This window comes from Diuraphis noxia, unplaced genomic scaffold, assembly GCF_037042655.1.
Source record: "Diuraphis noxia isolate RWA-SAM2 unplaced genomic scaffold, SU_Dnox_SAM2 contig0004, whole genome shotgun sequence".
In the NCBI taxonomy this organism is placed as follows: domain Eukaryota; kingdom Metazoa; phylum Arthropoda; class Insecta; order Hemiptera; family Aphididae; genus Diuraphis; species Diuraphis noxia.
Window position 1 is genome coordinate 32,831,424 of NW_028301714.1, and position 20,411 is coordinate 32,851,834.

At 29.5% G+C, this 20,411-nt stretch overlaps 2 protein-coding genes across 2 annotated transcripts; both read left to right on the forward strand.

The window, feature by feature from the left end:
* The first annotated feature begins 637 nt into the window (after nucleotides 1–637).
* LOC107171596 (peptidyl-prolyl cis-trans isomerase-like 3) lies at nucleotides 638–2,163 on the forward strand. Its single transcript, XM_015521845.2, has 5 exons — nucleotides 638–927; nucleotides 1,329–1,403; nucleotides 1,492–1,653; nucleotides 1,736–1,854; nucleotides 1,917–2,163. Exons 1-5 carry the CDS (start codon nucleotides 925–927, stop codon nucleotides 2,041–2,043), a joined length of 486 nt encoding a protein of 161 aa, XP_015377331.1. The 5' UTR covers nucleotides 638–924; the 3' UTR covers nucleotides 2,044–2,163.
* A 1,572-nt stretch (nucleotides 2,164–3,735) lies between these two features.
* LOC107171595 (uncharacterized) lies at nucleotides 3,736–6,360 on the forward strand. The gene has a single exon (XM_015521844.2). The coding sequence runs from the start codon at nucleotides 4,231–4,233 to the stop codon at nucleotides 5,059–5,061; it is 831 nt and encodes a 276-aa protein (XP_015377330.2). The 5' UTR covers nucleotides 3,736–4,230; the 3' UTR covers nucleotides 5,062–6,360.
* Nucleotides 6,361–20,411: the final 14,051 nt, after the last annotated feature.

Sequence of the window (20,411 nt, forward strand, 5' to 3'; positions counted from 1 at the left end):
AGGACCCATGGTAGTGGCCTAGTGGGTCTGGCGTTCATGCAAATAATATTACTTCGATATAAATTAGAAAAATGTTTAAAAACTAAATGTTATTTAATAGGGGTCCGGATTTAATTCTGTAGTCTGTACCTACCAGGGCAAAAAAAAAATGATGAGGGGGCCTGAGTGTACCTACTGTACCTATACTAGTAGGTATGCTAGATGACTTATAGACGGGATGTTGAAGTAGAGTGATCGGTGCGTACACTGCGAAGTTGCTGAAAGAATTGAAAAATTTTAAAAATATTTTAAATAGCTTACACAATTATTAAAAATAAAATACAGGATATTCATTATGATTTTTACATAGTAAAATAATTATCAATTTCCCGCTCATCAATGTCTTGAGAAAATCTTAAATACAACTGAGAAGGGACTAAGGGAGGCTATATTAACACATCTATTATAAATTATAATTTTGAATTATACGGCCGAGGTAGTGGATTAGTGGATATGGCACTGTAATGCCATGTAAATTACATGGCATTACCGGTTTGCAATTTGCATCACCTGTAAATGGCAATCAACTTCAGAGATAAGAAAGAGTTTTTGATAATAACAAATTTTTGATTATTGCTTCGTTATCGTGTATATAATTTGGTGAAAAATTCAGATATCGAGTGATATTAAAATTTAAATATTTAAAATATTAGATAATAGATTATATTGATTCTAATTTATAATGTAATTAGTATTACTAATTTCTACATAGTAATATAGTATATTATATTATTCTGTCTAGCGCCTGCAAAATCGTCAATCGTGATTCATTGATGCTAATGAAATTTGAATCAACGCTAATTCGAATTTGTTATACTTAGTGTTTATCTGTTGGAAAGATACGGATACTCTACATCCAGAAGTTGTGTTCATATTTTACTAGCTATGGTAAGCCAATCATCACAATTCATAATCTTGATTGTGAATTAATTCAATTTTAGTTTAATTTACACTAGTTACAATTAACATACTCAATAGTCGTATAATAATTTAAAACTTGTGGTTTTAGTTGATATGTAGTTATTTTAACTAATCATATTTTATACATTCAATTCTAAAGTACCTATATTTTAAATATGAATTAATAATAGTAATGTAAAAAAGAAATGAAAACTACTTTTACTACTAAATCCTTTAAAATATTGTATGTATTATATTAAGTGATAAATTGTAGTATTGCTCATTGCACATCATATTAATATAATGCATTAATATATATTTTTGAAAATATTCCAAAGATTGCTTGGATTTATGTTATGGTTTTAAAATCTGAAGTTGTTATGTTTTAGTCTGTAACCCTACACACAGATGTTGGTGATATAAAAATTGAAGTATTCTGTGAAGAGTGCCCAAAAACTGCAGAGGTAAATATTGAAATAACTATGTGTATTATATTATATTTTTTATACTTCATAGTATTTAAATAATTCTTTAATTATTGTTTATGATCAGAACTTCTTGGCATTATGTGCCAGTGACTATTACAACGGATGTTTGTTTCACCGTAACATAAAAGGATTCATTGTACAAACTGGTGATCCAACACATACAGGTAAAGGAGGTTCATCAATTTGGGGTCGGAAGTTTGAAGATGAGTTCAAAGAAAATTTAAAAGTTACTATATTTTAACATTTAAATTATTTATTATCAAAACAAATAATAAACAAAACTTAATAATATTTTATTAAAATCTTAGCATAAAGAACGAGGAACTTTATCAATGGCTAATAATGGGCCTAATACTAATAGTAGCCAATTTTTCTTGACATATGCTGCTCAACCCAATCTAGATTTAAAATACACAGTTTTTGGAAGGTAATACAACACTAAATAAAAATTATTCTTTGATTTTTAATCTTATATTATTATTTTTATAGGGTAATTGATGGATTTGAAGCTTTAGACGAACTAGAAAAACTGCCAGTAAATCCTAAAAATTTTAAACCTTTGACTGATGTGAAAATACAATATGTTTCCATTCATGCAAATCCATTGGCATCATAAATTCGTAAATCTTTTACTTAAAACATTTTTTAATTAAAGTGTTATTATTCATACATTTATTTTTAATACAAATTTTGTAAGTAAAGTTATTACAATAAACTCCATGGACTGATTAATAAATTATATGCACTTTTTGGAATTAGTATTCAATACAATGCTTCGATTTTCAATTTCAACATTTTTTCTTGTAGAAAAAGGAACAAAGTTGATACTTTTGATAGGTTAATATTTTAAACTGTTATTGGTTTTCAAAAATGTTGAGAAAATCAAAAAACAGCGAATTTTTATGCAAAACTAGTTTTTGAAAAAAATTATATTATTTTTTTCGTAGTCACTCATAAATGGGTAACCGTAAATATCTAAAAGATTCACAAAATGTTTATTTTAGCATTTCCTATACACGATCAATTTTAAAATTTTAAAAGTATTTTTGACTCTTTTTAAGCTATTTAATAAACATAAGAATATTTCAATTTGTTTTTATTTCAATTATTGTTGATAAAAAATGTTTGCTTAATCAAAAAAATTGAAAATGTAATACATGGTTTTTCTGACAGTGGTTGCCTATTTTTGATTCACTATAAAATATCAAGGCAATAAATATTGTGAATCTACTCAATTATAATTCTGATAATGTATTATATCCATTTCTTAATGAGCTTAATTAACATTAATTGTTAATTGTATTTACTAATATACTTAGGCATTTATTCTTGTGCCATTAGGCAGGTGAATCAATTGTGTACACTAAAACCTGAGCTGACAGTCTATTATAAGTGACTGACTATAGTGTCTATCATGTGCGCATACTTGCAATTAAATGTTAATGTGTAATGATCAATTGTTTAACATTGTAAAAAAAAATTCAAATTTATTAAGCATAATAAAATTGCACAAAACTATAGAAGTTATCTATGTTAGAATAAATAATAATTTATATTAAATATTTATTTGTACACTATTATTACCTACTTAAAAAAAATTTTTAGATTCTAATATGTATGTATGAGATTACCGTTTTTAATATTATTTTTTCATTGTGTCATTATCAGTTGAAGTAGTACAATTGTTTCAGTCTTTAACTTGCAGGGTGGTTATTGTCAGAAAATTGTATTTATTTGGTATTTTAGGTACCTATTCAAAACTCAACAGTATGAATTGCAATACGTAGCTCTCCTACCCTAGGAATTATCCTAGGAGTACCCTCAGTTATCGGCCACCAAATATTTTAATTGCGGAGTAACTGGTAAAGGCAAAGGCTACCAGAACAAGTTAGTAAGTAAAATTCTAACACTGATAATGATCACCCAGACCATTGTGTGATTCCACTTCCACATATTTATGAATATTGTTAATGACTAATATTATTTTATATTTTGGTATTATAATATTGGCAACAACTGTCTTTTATAATTTAAATACTATTTAATTTATTAATTGCATTGGGGTTTTCTTTCGATTACAATGTAGGTAAATATGATAATATGAATTCTATTCCACATTTCCACTCGGATGCCGCGGTCATGGACCAAATTAAAAATTCAAATTGGTGACCGGCTTGCGTTATGATATCATGGATAAGAATCCATATTTTATGTTATACTCCATGATATTATAGGATCGTTATTGTTCTGTGATTACTGATTAGTGATTATATTAACTATTAAGCATGGTACAAATTAAATACAAAATATGGTACAATTATTAAAGAATGTTAAAGGCTATTGTTATGTAATATGTTATTATCGTTGTTGTTGGCTGGTTGTTGTTGTTACTTGTTGTTTGTATAAGTGTTATAACGTTATAACACTTATAACGTTATAAGTGTTTGTAGTGTTTGTACTATTGTACTTTTCTGTCTGTCAGAACCTCAGAACTCAGAATATTTTCAGTCCTTCAGACTTGCCTTGAAACTTGTTGATTAGTTGAATTGGTTTAACGACGTTATTCGTGGGACATTTTACGTTCTCCACACGTCGTCGAATATCAATTTTCATCATTTAACATAATTTTTCATCGCGAATAGTTAATTGTTATATTCAACACTTCAACAGCAAGGTCTCATCGTTTTACCAATTTAATTATTGTTGAATGCTTTGCGCGACCATTTCGAGTTTTTGTTTACTGTACGCCTAAGCATTTACTGTACGTTTTGAGCCCACGGCTACATTGACGGACATCGAAGATATGTACGAATTACCTAGCATGTTGAAAACGGCGTACTTCGCTTGCAACCAGATAGAGCGTAACAAGTACGACTTGCTGCAGGTGCCTAAAGTCGATTTGCGAAACTGTTGTGAGTTGCTGTTCGAAATGTTGGAACTCGACAAAAACTTAAACCCTGGCAACGATAGGCAGACCATGTTCAGTAGGTCGCGATTCCCCGACAATGAAAATCTGAAGTTTAAAACAATATGCGATAAGGCAGCGTTGAATGGTCACATCGATTGTCTGAAACTCGCTCACGAGATAGGCGTACCTTTGGACCAGTGGACGTGTTTTAGCGCTGCGTCAAGTGGACATTTGGGCTGTTTAGTATACGCCCGGGAAAAGGGCTGCCCGTGGAACGAAGACGTGTGCAGCACCGCTGCATTGAACGGACACAAGGACTGTCTGGTTTATGCCGTGGAAAACGGCTGTCCGTGGAATAAGAAAACATGCAGCAACGCCGCTTTAAATGGGCACATAGACTGTCTGGTATATGCTCGGGAAAACGGATGCTTGTGGAGTTTGGAAACATGCAGCAATGCTGCGTTAAATGGGCACATGAATTGCTTGGTGTATGCACGAGAAAATGGTTGCTGGTGGGACAAGAAGACTTGCAGCAATGCTGCCTTGAACGGTCACTTGAACTGTTTGGTTTACGCACGAGAAAATCATTGTTCGTGGAACATAGACACATACAGCAGCGCTGTGTCAAATGGCCATGTAGACTGCATAAATTATGTAAAGAAGAATGAGTGTCCAATAGATAACGCAGATGATTACGATTTTAGTCCTTCTAATATTCGATTTTAGTTACATATATTTTCATTATGCTTTGTTGTACAACCTCTCAATGTACCTTGAGTGTGTTTGAAAATTGATGCCATATGGGTGACCCAGATCTTAACATCTCAAAGAATATTTTATCGCTAAAGTTTTATTAATATGAAATATTGACTTTTTATCATACTTTTATGTTACGAGTTCTTTGCATCGGCTACACTTCAGTTTATTTTGTATTCTGTTATGGAACTCTATACAGATACAATAATTTAATATTATGAATTATACAAATGATGATAATTTATTATTCTATTTAAATTTTTACAGATATACATTTTTTATAATAATATGTATTAATATCAAACTCAGTTTCTCAAAGTCTTCCTTATTCTAAGTCAAGTGTTTCATAAAACTGTTTTTAGCTATATTGTTCAATATATTCATCACACATTTTGATTCTTTACAGCTGCCCTAAAACATATTCGGTATTCATGTTGTATGCGGTCTACCGCACATTTATCGTCTACCACGTATGTTCCTACACGTCATATGCGGTCTACTGCCACGTATCTATATATATATATTTTTTAGTCATTATTTTGTTTAAAAACTTTGAATTATTAAAAAAATACATGGCATATCTCAATCATTGCTGCCCTCATATTTGGCAGAACAATGGTTGCTTCTAAAAAACAAGAATGTTACAACACATTTGATTGTTTTATAAGAGATGTGAAATTATATTGTACCTAATTTAAATTGATTAATGCATATCTCTATATATTTTTACATTTTTTGTCAGTTAGTTTTTAATACATATACTTATTAAATTTATCTACATATTTTTATATATTCTTTTGTATTATTTAATATCATATTGAAATTCTATATTAATAAATATATTGTAATTCTACATTTATGTATTCATTCATATTTTTAACTATGGTAGACCGCATATGACGTGTAGAAATGGGCGGTAGACCGCATACGACATGAATACCACATATTCTTTCTAATGTTATTGTTACCAAAAATACGTTATAGTGACTTGATAACTTACATAATCTGTGTTTTGATGATTAGAATGTGATTGTTGAAGAGAGATTTTCACTTTCAGAAAAATAATTGAAAACCAATAAGCTTAATATGATGAATTTACTATGAATGGCAACTGTCCTATCGCTAAAACACCTTTTGATGGCAAATTGATTTCGATTTAAATTATTAGTTATTAACAGGCAATTTTTAAAATCTCTGAATTATTTGAGGCTTTGGCCTATGAAAAAAAAAAAATTATATATTTGAAATAAATTTTTGTTTAGAAGCTTACTATGATTTAGTTAATTATTGAAAATTTGAGATTTCTGTTTAAAATGTATAATTCTGTAGCTTGGTGCGAGAAAGGCCAATGTATTATTTTGGTATAATATTTATGAATTGATAAGAACAATTTTAATTAGGGACTTTAAAATACTGTTACTTATCTAATTAATTTTTTTTTTGTTTCAATGTGACTCTCATATGCCAAAAACTAAAATTTAAAATAAACAATTTTTAATTATTAAACAATTTTAATATTTTATCAATTAACTAGGTAATAATAAAATTCAATTACTATGTAGTAAATTTTATTTTATATTTAAAATTAATTAATTAATTTTGAAATAGCCAATGTTGTCATGTGCTATGTAACTGATATGCTTTTATCGATTTGGCCAATATCCAATCTAATTTGGTCTTTTTTTTTTATTTTTTAAAGTTTTCCTAACAATAATTATCTAAAATTAGGGATATAAAAGTAGATTACTACAGAAAAATAAAAATAATTATATTACAAAGCAGTTTAACAATTAAACAAATACATAATTTGGTCATACTGCATCAGGTACATAAGCCGTTTTAACATAAATATCAATCATAATCAAATTTTAATGAAATTGGTTCAATAATCTCAAATTTGTTCAAATGTTACATTGTGCTTTCTTGTACGAAGCCACAGTATTCTATTAAAAAGATAATTATTACAAAAACAGGAAAATATGATGTCTATCATTTAATTTCTTATTAGATCATACGTTTAAATTTTAGAATGTGGAAAATAGGTCAGCTTGTATTGTATATACAAATTAAAAAATGCAACATACCATATTATACAATATATATAATTTTTTTTTTACTAGCTTTTAGTACATTGAATATTACAGCTTAACAATTAACTTAATAATATATGTAATTACTTCTCTATAAATATTTCCTAATACCGATTTGGACATACGGCCTCCAGTTATGGAGGAATAAAAAAATCTACCATCAAAATAAAACACATAGGTTCTAAAGTATGACACTGAGGAAAATTACCAATTCTCTACCATAAGTATTTAATCATTCTAACCTAACCTAAAATTCTAATCACACCCTACATAAAGATTTACACTTGAAATTCATTAATAAAAAGACCAAAAATTACTATAAACAGCTCCACTTGCACCTTTCACCCAAATCCACTCATTAAAAATTAGCTACTAGCCTTCCCTGGAAACCTTCATTGTTCCCTGAAGCACAAACAGTGCAGAGACCTGCTTGTTAACAAACCTTAATAACAAAAAAAAAAGGTTCATCATTGAGTGGCTTCTTCAATCAAGTTGTTCAAGTTTTCTTTTAGTTTTATTTAGCTCATATCCAGATTGAATATTAATAATACAAAATAAAAAAATATATTTATAAATTTAAATATAATTTTTTTTCTATAATATTATAGTATGATAATTAAATAAAGCATTATTATTTGTAATAGAGTACAAATTAGAAAAACTAAAATGTCAAGTCAAGGTCCTTATGATTTTACAACCATTTACCTACTTTATCAAAATATAAGATTTTTTTAGGTAAATCAAATGTTTTGAAATGAAAATTCCCAAAAATTAACTCTAGTAAGTAATAACAATATGACAATCAACAAAATCCATTTAGTGAATTGGTAATAATAAAAATAATATTTCTAGATACCTAATTAGTATTTAAATTATAAGAAAGTACAGATGACAGTTTAGTATATTATAATTCATACCTAATAGGTATACCTAAATAAGTCGATTATAGTTAAAACATATTGTTCTGTGGTTACAATCAGGGCTCGAATCGGAAAAAGTTAAGTAGAGGAGCTTAATCCAACGAATTAAGAACTGCGTTCTAACTGCACAATTAGGTACTTATCACAAACCAGTAGGTCCCCAAAACTAACAAAGTAACAACCATTCTTCAAGAAATCCTTGCCCGGACGCCTACACTCAACAATGGATCGTTCGACGACACAACTAATACGTTTACGTATCGCGGCAATTCGTTAACCAAGTTCGACATCGTATTTTGCCATTAGGTGCCCAGTAGTGGTGTGCGTAGGGTGGGATGATGGGGGATGATTCCCTACCATGGGTTTTTTTTTTAGTCTTCAAATATGACTGAATTTTGGATCTCTAAATTTTTTTTTGTATAATAATAAAGATTAAAAATAATACATTTTTTATTTTTGAACCCCCCCCCTCCGCCCCATACCAAATTTCTGGGCACGCCACTGCTTAGGTCAATAATTATTGTGTAGGGTGTAGCCAAAGCTACATATATGTATGCATATATTCTAGGTTCCAGGGTAGTAGGTCATTTAACACGGTTTCTATGAACTATAATTTATTACATTACCTATATTTAAATAGAAATAAAAGTATATTATATGAGAATAAAGATAAAGGTTGTTAGGTATATTAAATGCCTATTTAAATGTACTTATGTTTATGTACTACTTCCAAAAATCTTATTATTTCTCTCCACATCTTATTATTGCTCAAATATGTCCTTCACTAGACGATTCTTTTAGAATATTTTAAACTCAATTTTCGGCTATCTCCCAATATGCGGTCTACCTCCGTTTTGTGTGCTACGTAACTATAAATATGAGTATAGTATGCGGTTTATCAATGTTATGTGTTCTACCTATATATCTGGAATCCCGCATCATTTATATTTATTATCTACCAATTTATATGTTTTATCTTAATTTTTCATAACAATACAGGTTACTGGGTTAGTTGGTTTAGTGTCGTTTGTAGTAATACAACTTTTTTTAAATTTTGAGTTGAAAAAATAGTTTTTAAAATGCTAGTTAAAGAATTTTATAAAATTTTTTTAACCGAAGAATCCTTAATAAATAATAAATAAAATTTTTTTTATACTTTAAATAATACTTTTAATATTATTATGGTAGATAATTTTGTGGATCCCAAATAAATTAATTTTTTTTTATACTTTAAATTATACTTATATTGTACTCTATTAATTTAATATTATTACGGTAGACCACGTCCATTTTGGTAGACCGCATATTGGGAGATAGCCCAATTTTCTTATTCATATTATTTAAGTATACCTACCAAAATACCTACACACGTTTAAGTATTTTAGTATAACATTGCAGGTCTTTATAGTTTAGATTACGTTATGATTCATAACTTATGAAAAACGATTATATCTGCAATCTGCATGTGTTGTCTCCGTCTTGCTAAGGTACAATGAAAAACTGTTCATTACAAATAATCCATTTTACTCAATCATTTTGTATTCTGAGCCAAGTGATAAATGTATTGATATTACAATGATGTGAGTGTTTGTGTTAGGTACCACTTGCCCACCTTTTTAAAATTATACATACATATAGGTACTAATCTGAATATTTTTAATTAAAAAGAGATTAAAATATTCTAATTATTAATATTACAGAGAATTGATTTATTACTAAAAGTAAAAGTAAGAATATTATCTAGGTCTGACTTAAATTTTTTCTATATAGGTTAATTCTTTAAGTATGCTCATCACATATTTACTTTTAGATAAAATGCATATTATGCTTAAACTCTAAGTCTTAGAATTTATCAGTGTTTAGTATATTGTCCACAATATTTAAGGAGTATCCTGTAGATAGGTACACCATCAAGTACCGACATTGAGAACCAATTCAAATGAGAACCTGTATGAGAGTATATCATGTATTATAATTGTATTAATGTAAATTGTGAATTTGATAATTTTTTTGAAAATGTTTTACCTAATCAAAATTTTAAATCGATTTTACAATAGAATTATTTGCTATTTTTGTGCCTGTACCCCTTTTAAGACATTATTTATTTTATTCAACTATTACAATATATATAACTGTTATTATTTAGTCACCGCCTCAGGGTCGTATACAAGGGGGGGGGGGGTGATAGGGGCGATCGCCCCCCCCTTGTATACGCCCCTGAGGTTAGGTTGGGTTAGTTAAAAATGCTATCATATTTATTTAATTTCTGCTATTCAGTATTACTTTACTCAGATAGTCTGATTTAGATATTTAATTGATTAATTAATTTAATTATGTGATTATTTTTATAAATTTGTCCACCTTTTTTCCTTTGCATTAATCATAACTCCTTTGGCTTTTAGCTGTTTGCTTATTGCTTTCTGAAATATGCTTAATGTTACATCAGGTTAAAAACATGACTGAGAAGCCAAATGTCTCAGAAAAACTGACAGGTTTGGCTTTTATGAAAATTCATAGAAACATAACTATTGACACATCAAAAATTGTAGAAAGATTTTCAAAGACCAAAAGAAAATTGGATTTTGTTATTTAAATATTATTTAATTATTATTGTTCCGCACAGGAATTGTTTGAGTGGACTGTATTGATGCTGGTTCAGTTGTTTAGAGGATTGTTACGGAGTATCTGTACCGTGTGAGTGTTTTATACCGCTCAAGTCTGCCCGTGGTGGGTCTTGCTACGGCGTAGATGTGTCGTGTCAGAAGGTCCCAAATCGCGCAAGTCTGCCTGGGTAGGTCTTGCTACGGTGAGGTAGGACTGACTACTGACTGATTTTGTGCTCCGCACTCCCTTTTATAATCTTGGTCTCGCCTGCTGCGGCGCTGTGTACTAACATGAACCACCCATGATTGTCTGTGGTTGGTTATTGCGTACGGTCACGTGACGGCACTGGCCAATGCATTGGTTGTTGCCACCTTCGAAACCACGCCCACAGCAGTCCGATTATAATGCCGTTGTGTGTATAGCGGTGTTGTTGCTGTAGTTGCCTAAATGGTGGTCTGTGGCTGGTTGTTGCTGTCGTAGCCACGCCTACCGTGATCTTGTGATTCGTTAAAGCGCTTGAAGATATGCAAACGCCGGCCTGTGATTCGCTAAGGCGCGCTGGCGCGTCCGTTCCGTTACAGAACACGGGACCGGCCGTTTTGCATGTTGTGGCACCGTAGCCGGCGTGCAGACCCGGGCTCCTTTAGAGCGCGCGGGTTGCCGAAAGCTTCGTCTTTGCTCACCGTGAGCCCTCATACTGTTACCAGTGGAATGAGCATTTATGACATAATACATAAATACTCTTCGCAGAATACACACGGGTCACCAAGAATAGTTCGATTGGGCAAGTTTGTAGCTATCGTGTACCTTATTGCGACCGGTGCTCTGTGGACCAGTCTGACCCGTGCTCTACATAATACATAGATCCGGCCGGTACAGTCGGCGGGAGGTTGGTAGCTCATGTACGCCTCCCGACGTCAAACGTGCCCGCCGTTGCAGCGTTTATTCGCGACGATCGACAGTCAGAGTGCCGACCGACTGTATTCCGAATCTCATGCTATTATGCAATCGTATTTTGGCCTCAACGGCCCCGTACAAATAACATACATATATTTAATAAAAGAAACTATATTTGATAATATTACCTGGGGAACAACACGACCCCGCGTGGCGTGAACAATTATATATTTAATATAACTATTATTATATTATGTGGTTATTATAATATGCTTTTATATTTGTATGTACCTATGTCCTATGTCAAGTTATTTTTTTTGGTATATTGTTGATGTTGTTTACAATAATTAATGTTATGGGTTATGAAAGTGGGTAGAAATCAATTATTGAAGTTTAAGCAAGCGAAACGATCGAAAAATTTTGATCCGCCAATTTATTTATAATCTGTACACTGTCGTTTATGTACAAATTTTTTTATAAGAACCTATGATTTGAGTTCAAATTTCGCCCTCCCCTGGAAGAAGAACTGAATACGCCCCTGCACCGCCTACCACTGGATTAGACATTGTATACATTTTCGTAATTATGTGGGTACTAAAATTATAACAGAAAGGTAAACTCACTACGCTGATGTTCCCAAATTGCATAATTAGAACGTCGAGCGATTATAATTTTTTTGGGAGAAAAAATCGAAATATTCTAATAAAAGCCTAGCAGAGAAAATATATATAAAAAAAATCGAAAATAATTTTAATACATTTATCTATTTTTAAAGATACGTGATATATCCGGTTTGACTTAAAATGTTTAAAATATTATGTTATTGTAATAATCACTAGTCACTATACAGTGTAGTTTGGAACTTATCATAATATACAAAATGTTGTACAATGAGCATTCCCAAGATGTGGGAAGATGATGGAAATTTTCTTTGACACACGTCAACATTCACTACCAAACCGTAAGAAATTATAAATGATAATCAGTAAATTGTAATATGCTTAAGAATTAACAGTAAATTTAAATTTAATTTTAAATACAATTACATTTTTAGAAAAAATATATTATACCTACATCATACTACTAATTTTTGAAGACATAAAACAAATCTTTCTATTTTTATACTGCTATATAAGGTACCTAAAGTAATTTCTTTTATTAATTATTACTATACCATGGTATATTTATGGTGGAGGGAGTTCAAGTAACCCAGAATTGTCTCCCCAATATTGAACCATGACGGTCTTAATCTTCTTTATATGTATTTGTCTCATGGGATTATAATAAATGCAACCCGCGTTAGTTTTATACTATGAAAATTATGTATAACCTCCCTCCATCATAAAAATTTCTAAATACACTAAAAATTGACCCTAATGATTTTTAAACGATTACCTAATGGTCACGCCAATGAGGATAATTTTTAATATTTGTTTAAATGAAACTTAATATAGTTACCTATGCTTATTATCAGAGCCGCATTTAACGGAAGGCAAGGGGGGAAACTGCCCCGGGGTGACAAATTTTTGAGGATCAACATAAAATACATAATTAAGGGTGGCATATTCTCATTTGCCCCGGGGTGACAGCATAGCTTAACGTGGCACTGCTTATTATAAATACGTATTATCTTAAAACTTTCTGATCATAAATACGATATATCTATATCTGTACATTATTAAGCTTTTGTAAAGACTCATTCCCGTATATAAGTAAAAAATAACAAAATAATGATTTTTTTCATATAAAATACAAAAATTTTTAAAATCGATTTCAGTGATTAATTTTTACATATTCGTGTGAATGACGTTTAACATGTCAACCTGTGTGAAATGTTAATACTCGTATAAATATACTGCACTAGAAACGACAACGGTGTACAATGGCTTATATTTTACAATGACACAGTATACTTGTCTTGTGAACAAGTAAATTACGGCTAGGTTAGGGTGACCGTATTAAGAAAATAAAAAAACAGGACATCTGAAACGCCTACCCCCCCCTACCCCCAAAAAAAATTCTTCCATATACATTAATAACACATATGCACACAACTGTAGAGAGTAAAAATACAAATCTAAGTCATATCACAAACAATTATTTTCTTATTACTTTACCGTTTTTGAGTAAATAACCTAAATATAAAAAAAGTTTTTAAATATTTATGAATTTTTACTTTTTATGTGGTTTATTAAACAACACAATGTTAATTTAATTCTTTAAACAATTAAAAAATGTACTTTTAAATATTAAAATTTAAGTATTAAACAATTAAACAATACATTATTGCATACCAATACTGTTACATTTTTTTTAACAAGAATTAGGAAATTTACAACATCAGCTTTTTTCATTATTCATGAATTTGATAATCCTTCTTCCACACTTTCTACTATTTTTTCGTATTTTTCTGAAGAACTTATTGAATTCAACAATTTTGGGTGCTTCAAAAGAAATTCATAAAATTGTGAACAAGTTAAGCTTATAAAGTGCTGTTTTGCAATAATTATTGATCTGATGGTTTCGACTTTAAAACGGTTTTTTTCATCTGTCCACAATACATTTGTTATTGAAAAAAATCGTTCAACAGATGTATTTGTCCCAGGAATAGCCAATGAGTATTCAATAATTGTTGATAGAAATTTGATTTTTTCTAGTATTTTAAATACTTCACACCATTTTTCTGTTACTTTTTTTGAACAATTTCTCCATTCTACAATTTTAACTTGTATCACATATTCACATGAACTACATGATTATATTCATCAAATAACTTATCCTCGTCCATGCTCAAATCCAGGTTGAGTTTTTTATTTTTAAATAAATATTGAATACTTTCTTGAACGTCTACCCAAGTAGGAATATCTAATAATTGAGTCCATCGAAAAATGTTGAACTGTTCAAAATGAAAACTCCGTTTTTTACGTAAGATAAGAAAACACTATAAAAATCATCAACTTTTTCTATAAAATTATTTTTGTTGTATATCTTTTTTTTTATCAAGGTCTTCAATGATTAAAGCTAATTTTGATGTAAAAAATTGTTGGCTTTGCCTGTTCCTTATTTTTCCACATACCACATCCAGTTCTTCATATACCTACTTCACTTGCTGAAATATTGTCGCTTTCAATTATCGTTATTGTGTCGCAAACTACCTTTAATTGACTTTGAATAAAATACAACCATGCAATAGAAACAGGGTTATCGAAAAACTGTTTCAAAATTGTAGGACATTTATCTTGAGTTAGAAAATACGTTTTTAATGCTGGAAGCCTGGAAATAAATCAAAAAATTCTAGTAACAGCTGGTAACAAAGATAACCATCGTGTTTTAACAGTACCCAAAATATTTATGAACTGGACATTTACAAAATCACAAAATTCTTTGAATTGCTCCACATAAGACTACAGGCTTGTCGATACCGTAATACGGGTATTCGTAATAATTGAAAAACAAAAATAGCGGACGACCGTCGGCGTACACATACTTTTATATTTAAGGAATAATAATAATAATGGTGTAGCACTGTAGCGTGTACGTGGTTTGGTCGGTCGGTGCGATAAGACGACGACGACCGAAACAGTCGCGCAGCTGAACACGGTGTCTGTTATTTATAAATTTGGTTTCTAATTTTAAACATATATACGAGTAAAACTGTTTTATAGTAATTGTTTCATACATCGATATTTTTTTCACAAACATAATATAATAATATTGAAATAACGGGATTAAAACAGGACCATCTTCTAAAAACGGGATAAAAAGCGTCCCGTTCGAAGTTTGTCGGGACAACGTCTGGTCACACAAGTGATGATAACAATTTTATAAGATTCTGTTGAAAAAAAACTGATAAAAATAACTATTTTTTTTTATTTTAGGAAAAAATTTAAATACAATTTTATTGCATTACCTATATAAAATATATAATTTATCTGTAGAGCTCAAAAAACGATGAAATATTTTGAAAACACTTAATATAAATAGGTAGTAAAGTAGCTACTGTTATTCGTTCTTAAATTACAAAAAATATCAATAATTGATTGAGAAGAACTTATTAATTCAAAACTTTTGCCCCACTAGATCTATTAAAAATTTAAATGACATTGAATTATTTGAAATGTGTCTAAAATAAAAAGGTATAAGTTAATTAAGTACCTTAATAACTATTAAATATTAATTCATAATATTATTAATTACAACAACAATGTAGATGACCTAGACCAAAAGCTATAGCTGTATATAGGGTGATCTATTTAAGTGGGTACATTAATTATCTCAAAAAGTATTAACCTTTTTTGTATTTTTTTTTAGATTCTGAACGAAGTGATGAGTGTATTGCTTTAACAATGATGTGTGTGTTTTTTTTTGTGTCTGTACAGCATAACTAGTCGAAATAATGCTTCAAATCCTTGGTGAATTATAGAGGTCAAAAGTAAACATTTTCCAACTGTTTTCAAAATAATCGAGAAAAACAAAAATAAAATGACAGAAAAACGTGAATTTTTATGCAAAACCAGTTTTCGACCAAATCGATTTTTTTATATGGTTGTATTTCAAAAACATTAGTTACAATGTAAATTTTTGAAGTTTTCACCAAAGTTTATGTTAGTGTTACCTATATACAGTTTAATTTTCAAAAATGTTTGACTTTTTTTGAGTTATTTAAAGACCACTGAAATTTTCGATTTTTATGAGAATTTTTTTTGAAGTGTCGGTAAAAAAATTTTGGATGACCAAAAAAACTTGAAAATTTAATACAATGTTTGTTATGAGTTGTTCTTATTGTAGCTAAAATTACAGTTTTTTTTTATAAGCGTTTATAGTTTAAATTTTTACGAAATCTGTCGAAAACGCGAATATATGCTAGTAATTTTAAAGTTGAAAAATCATGAAATTTTTTGTGTTTATAACTGAGGATTAAAAATACAACACTAAGTTTTCCATAAGTTTTCCTTCAAATATCTATAGAGAAAACTCGAAGCATCACTATAGGAAAAATTTTAAGTGCGTTTGAATTTTAAATTTTTACGAAATAGCGTCACGATAACGATTTATCCTCAAACGATTTTAAATATTTGTTATTCAAATAGTATAAGTTGTAGATACATGAAAATTTTACCAGTTATTAAGATTGGCATTTCCTTTACATGATTTAATTTTCAAAAGATTTTGACGGTTTTGAGATATTTATAGACAACTGAAATTTTCAATGTTTCTGAAAATTTTTTTTTGAAGTGTCGATAAATTTTTTTTGGCCCATTCAAAATACTTGAAATTTTAATACAAAATTTCTCATAAGTTATTCTTATGGTGATTAAAAAATTATAAGAATACATATAAGCACAATTTTTTTTTATTAGCATTTGAAGTTAAAATATTGACAAAAACCATGAATTTTTTTTTGTGTCTGTCATTACGTTTTGGGGCAGTAAAAATGCTTCGATTTTTGACTTTAGTACCTAGTTCGACCAGAAAGTGAATCTAGTTGGTACTTTGGGGGGTCAAAAGTAAAAAATTCTTAATACTTTTCTAAATAATCGGGATAAACAAACTAAAAATTAAGGGAAAAACGGGAAATTTTACGCACAATCAGTTTTCGACAAAATCGATTTTGATTTTTGATGTAACTTTAAAACAAATGACCATTAATACATGAAATTTTCACCAAATGTTTATACAAGTGAATTCTATCCACCATGAAATTTTCAAAATTTTTTGACTTAAGTTGAACTATTCATAGGTATATTCAATTTTCGATCATTATTAGTTTTTTTAAAATTAATATCGATAAAAATTTATTTTTCCGGTAGAAAATCTTGAAAATTGAATACAAGGCTCTTAACATATTGTTACAATAGCAGTTGAAAAATAAAATAAATTCATGGTCACAATTTTTTTTTATAAGCATTCAAATTTTGAATTTTGACAAATACGTAAAAATCACGAAAATTCACAAATTATTTTTAGCTAGAAATTCATAAATAATTATATTTTTAAATCTAAGTTTTGAAAATTGAATACAAGATTCCTTACAAATTTTTCAATCTTATCACAAAAAAAATGTCCACCGGAAATTCAAATTACATTTTTTATTAGCATTTGAATTTCAAATATTGACAAAAATTCGTCAAAACCATGAATATTTGTAAATTATTTTGTAGTTCAAAATTCAATTGAAAAATAAAATATTTGCTTCAAAATAGAATATATGACAATATTTAAATATAATATAACTGACAAATCATCTCCTTTCAGAATCGTTTTTCGTATACAATGATACCTATCATTGCATTCAAATCTAACTTACCCTAGTCAGAGGTCCACCCCACCACCTAATGTACAGCAGAGCGACATCCACTTACCCGCTTTTTTTAATCTTTTAAGTTTATGTTTTTCTATGACCGTATTATATTTTAATTTATTTCATCCTTTATTGGCGAAACCACTATCAAATTTTAATTTTCAAATGTTAACATGTAATTAAAATATCATGAATTAATAAAACCATTTTTTTCTTAAATTTACGTGTCAACATTTTTATTTTTCGTTGATTAACTTGTGAGATATAGCTCCTCAAAGTATTGGTGACTATACAGTTATGTACTATTAAACATTCGGATTCAGGTGCCTCATCACAGATGGTAGGTGCAGTCAGTATAGGTACCTACGTAAGTATATCTATATCAGCAGCAGTGTCCCTCGACCAGTTTCAAACTTTTACAAGTAACCCCGGGGGAGTTTTTACCGCGAAAAACATTTCCACCAATCATAATAATCATACAAATTTAGAATATTATTATGATTATTATTGTACGAATTGTGTCGGGTGGGTATCATCACTATCATCATCATCGCATCTCTGACGTCTTTCCGGACTCTGAATTATGTACATGCTGCCCGCACCGCTGTTTTTCTAATTAAAAACATCACTGGTAGCGTTATGTACCTATTTAAACGTTTTTATTCGTCCCCGTGGGACAGTTCCGGTCGACGTTGAGTATTCTGCCGTTCCATCAGCAGACTTTAATTCCATAATATATACAGGGTGATTCTCTAACTAACTGTTAAAACACGAGCTATTTCGTTGTGTCCAAATAAATTGTTAAAAAAGATTATAATCACTCTAATTTTTCCAATAAAGAAATATTCTGATGGTGAAATTTCAAATTTTTCATCGAGGCGATTTTTAATTTTTTATAAAAATTTTAAATAAATTATATAAAATAGTATGAACTATCAAATAACCACCCTGTATGAGTACATATTTAATTTGATTCAGTTATCTCGCACCACCGAGTATACCTATATTGATTAACATTATAATAGGTAGGTTATGCATGGTAGAGCCGTAGAGGTATTCACCGTCGAGTCACCCTCGATCATTGGACACAATACAATTTATTATTGTTTACTATAAATTTTCCGATTGTGATAATGTTTTTGGTTATGATAAAGTTTTAAGTCTGTAAATATGTAAAATATGTTAACTTGAATATAGACGAAACCAGCTACATATGCATATATTTATAATAAAATTCGTAATGCCTGTAAAGTGTTTTAAGCTTCGTACCTTCGTTTCAATCTTGAATGTATACTTTTCAAGCCACCTCTGTAATTCGAGTAGCTTAAAAATGTAAATCCTTACACTGTTGATAAATGCCGCAAGAAATGAGCACTGTTATTCACATTCTTTATATTACAATTCCAGTCGAGTGTTAAATTATTTAACACTACGTTCATTTCTCCTGTTTTATAGGTCTATGGTTCATTCTGAGTTCGTCGTATTTTAAATTAGGGTTAGGTCTTTTATTACCAAGTGCTTATTAAATAAAAAATATTATGGTAATTTAAAAACTCGGAAAATGTTTTCATTTTTTTTTGTATATAAATTTTACTATATTATCATATATTTATATCTATAACTGCCTAATCTAATTTGAAACTGAATGTAGTAAAGTTAATATATACAGTGAAACCTCTAAATACCGGACACTCTCGGTCGCTTAAACATCGTCCGCTATTTGGAGGTGTTTGCTATTAAGAGGGGAAATACAGTGTGTACACATTTTACCGTTCCCAAAATTCCGTCCGTTATTTGGAGGTGTCCGTTAAAGGAGGTTTCACTGTATATAATATATTTATATATATATATATATATATATATATAGCTATTTCATATACCACCTATTTAGATCGTTTAATATATTTTTGACTTCATACAACTTGGGCATGACTACATGAGTAAATGTTTCAATTTAATTTTGATCTACGCTTAATTAGTGATAAGAAAATGAAAGAAAATGAGTATTATATTTGTAAATAATTTATGTTAGTTTCCACTTCAGAAAATGCTCTTGTAAAAATTATTTCAAAATAACATCGTAAAACTTTATAACTGTCTAAAAGCTAGTTAAAATGATTTTTCTATACATATGAACATATTAAATTTGTATTAGATTCTAACTTCTGAGCGGAGCGATGAATGTATTGATTTTACCATGATGTGTGTGTTTTTTTTTTGTGTCTGCCATCACGTTTTGGGGCAGTAAAAATGCTTCGATTTTTGACTTTAGTACCTAGTTCGACCAGAAAGTGAATCTAGTTGGTACTTTGGGGGGTCAAAAGTAAAAAATTCTTAATACTTTTCTAAATAATCGGGATAAACAAACTAAAAATTAAGGGAAAAACGGGAAATTTTACGCACAATCAGTTTTCGACAAAATCGATTTTGATTTTTGATGTAACTTTAAAACAAATGACCATTAATACATGAAATTTTCACCAAATGTTTATACAAGTGAATTCTATC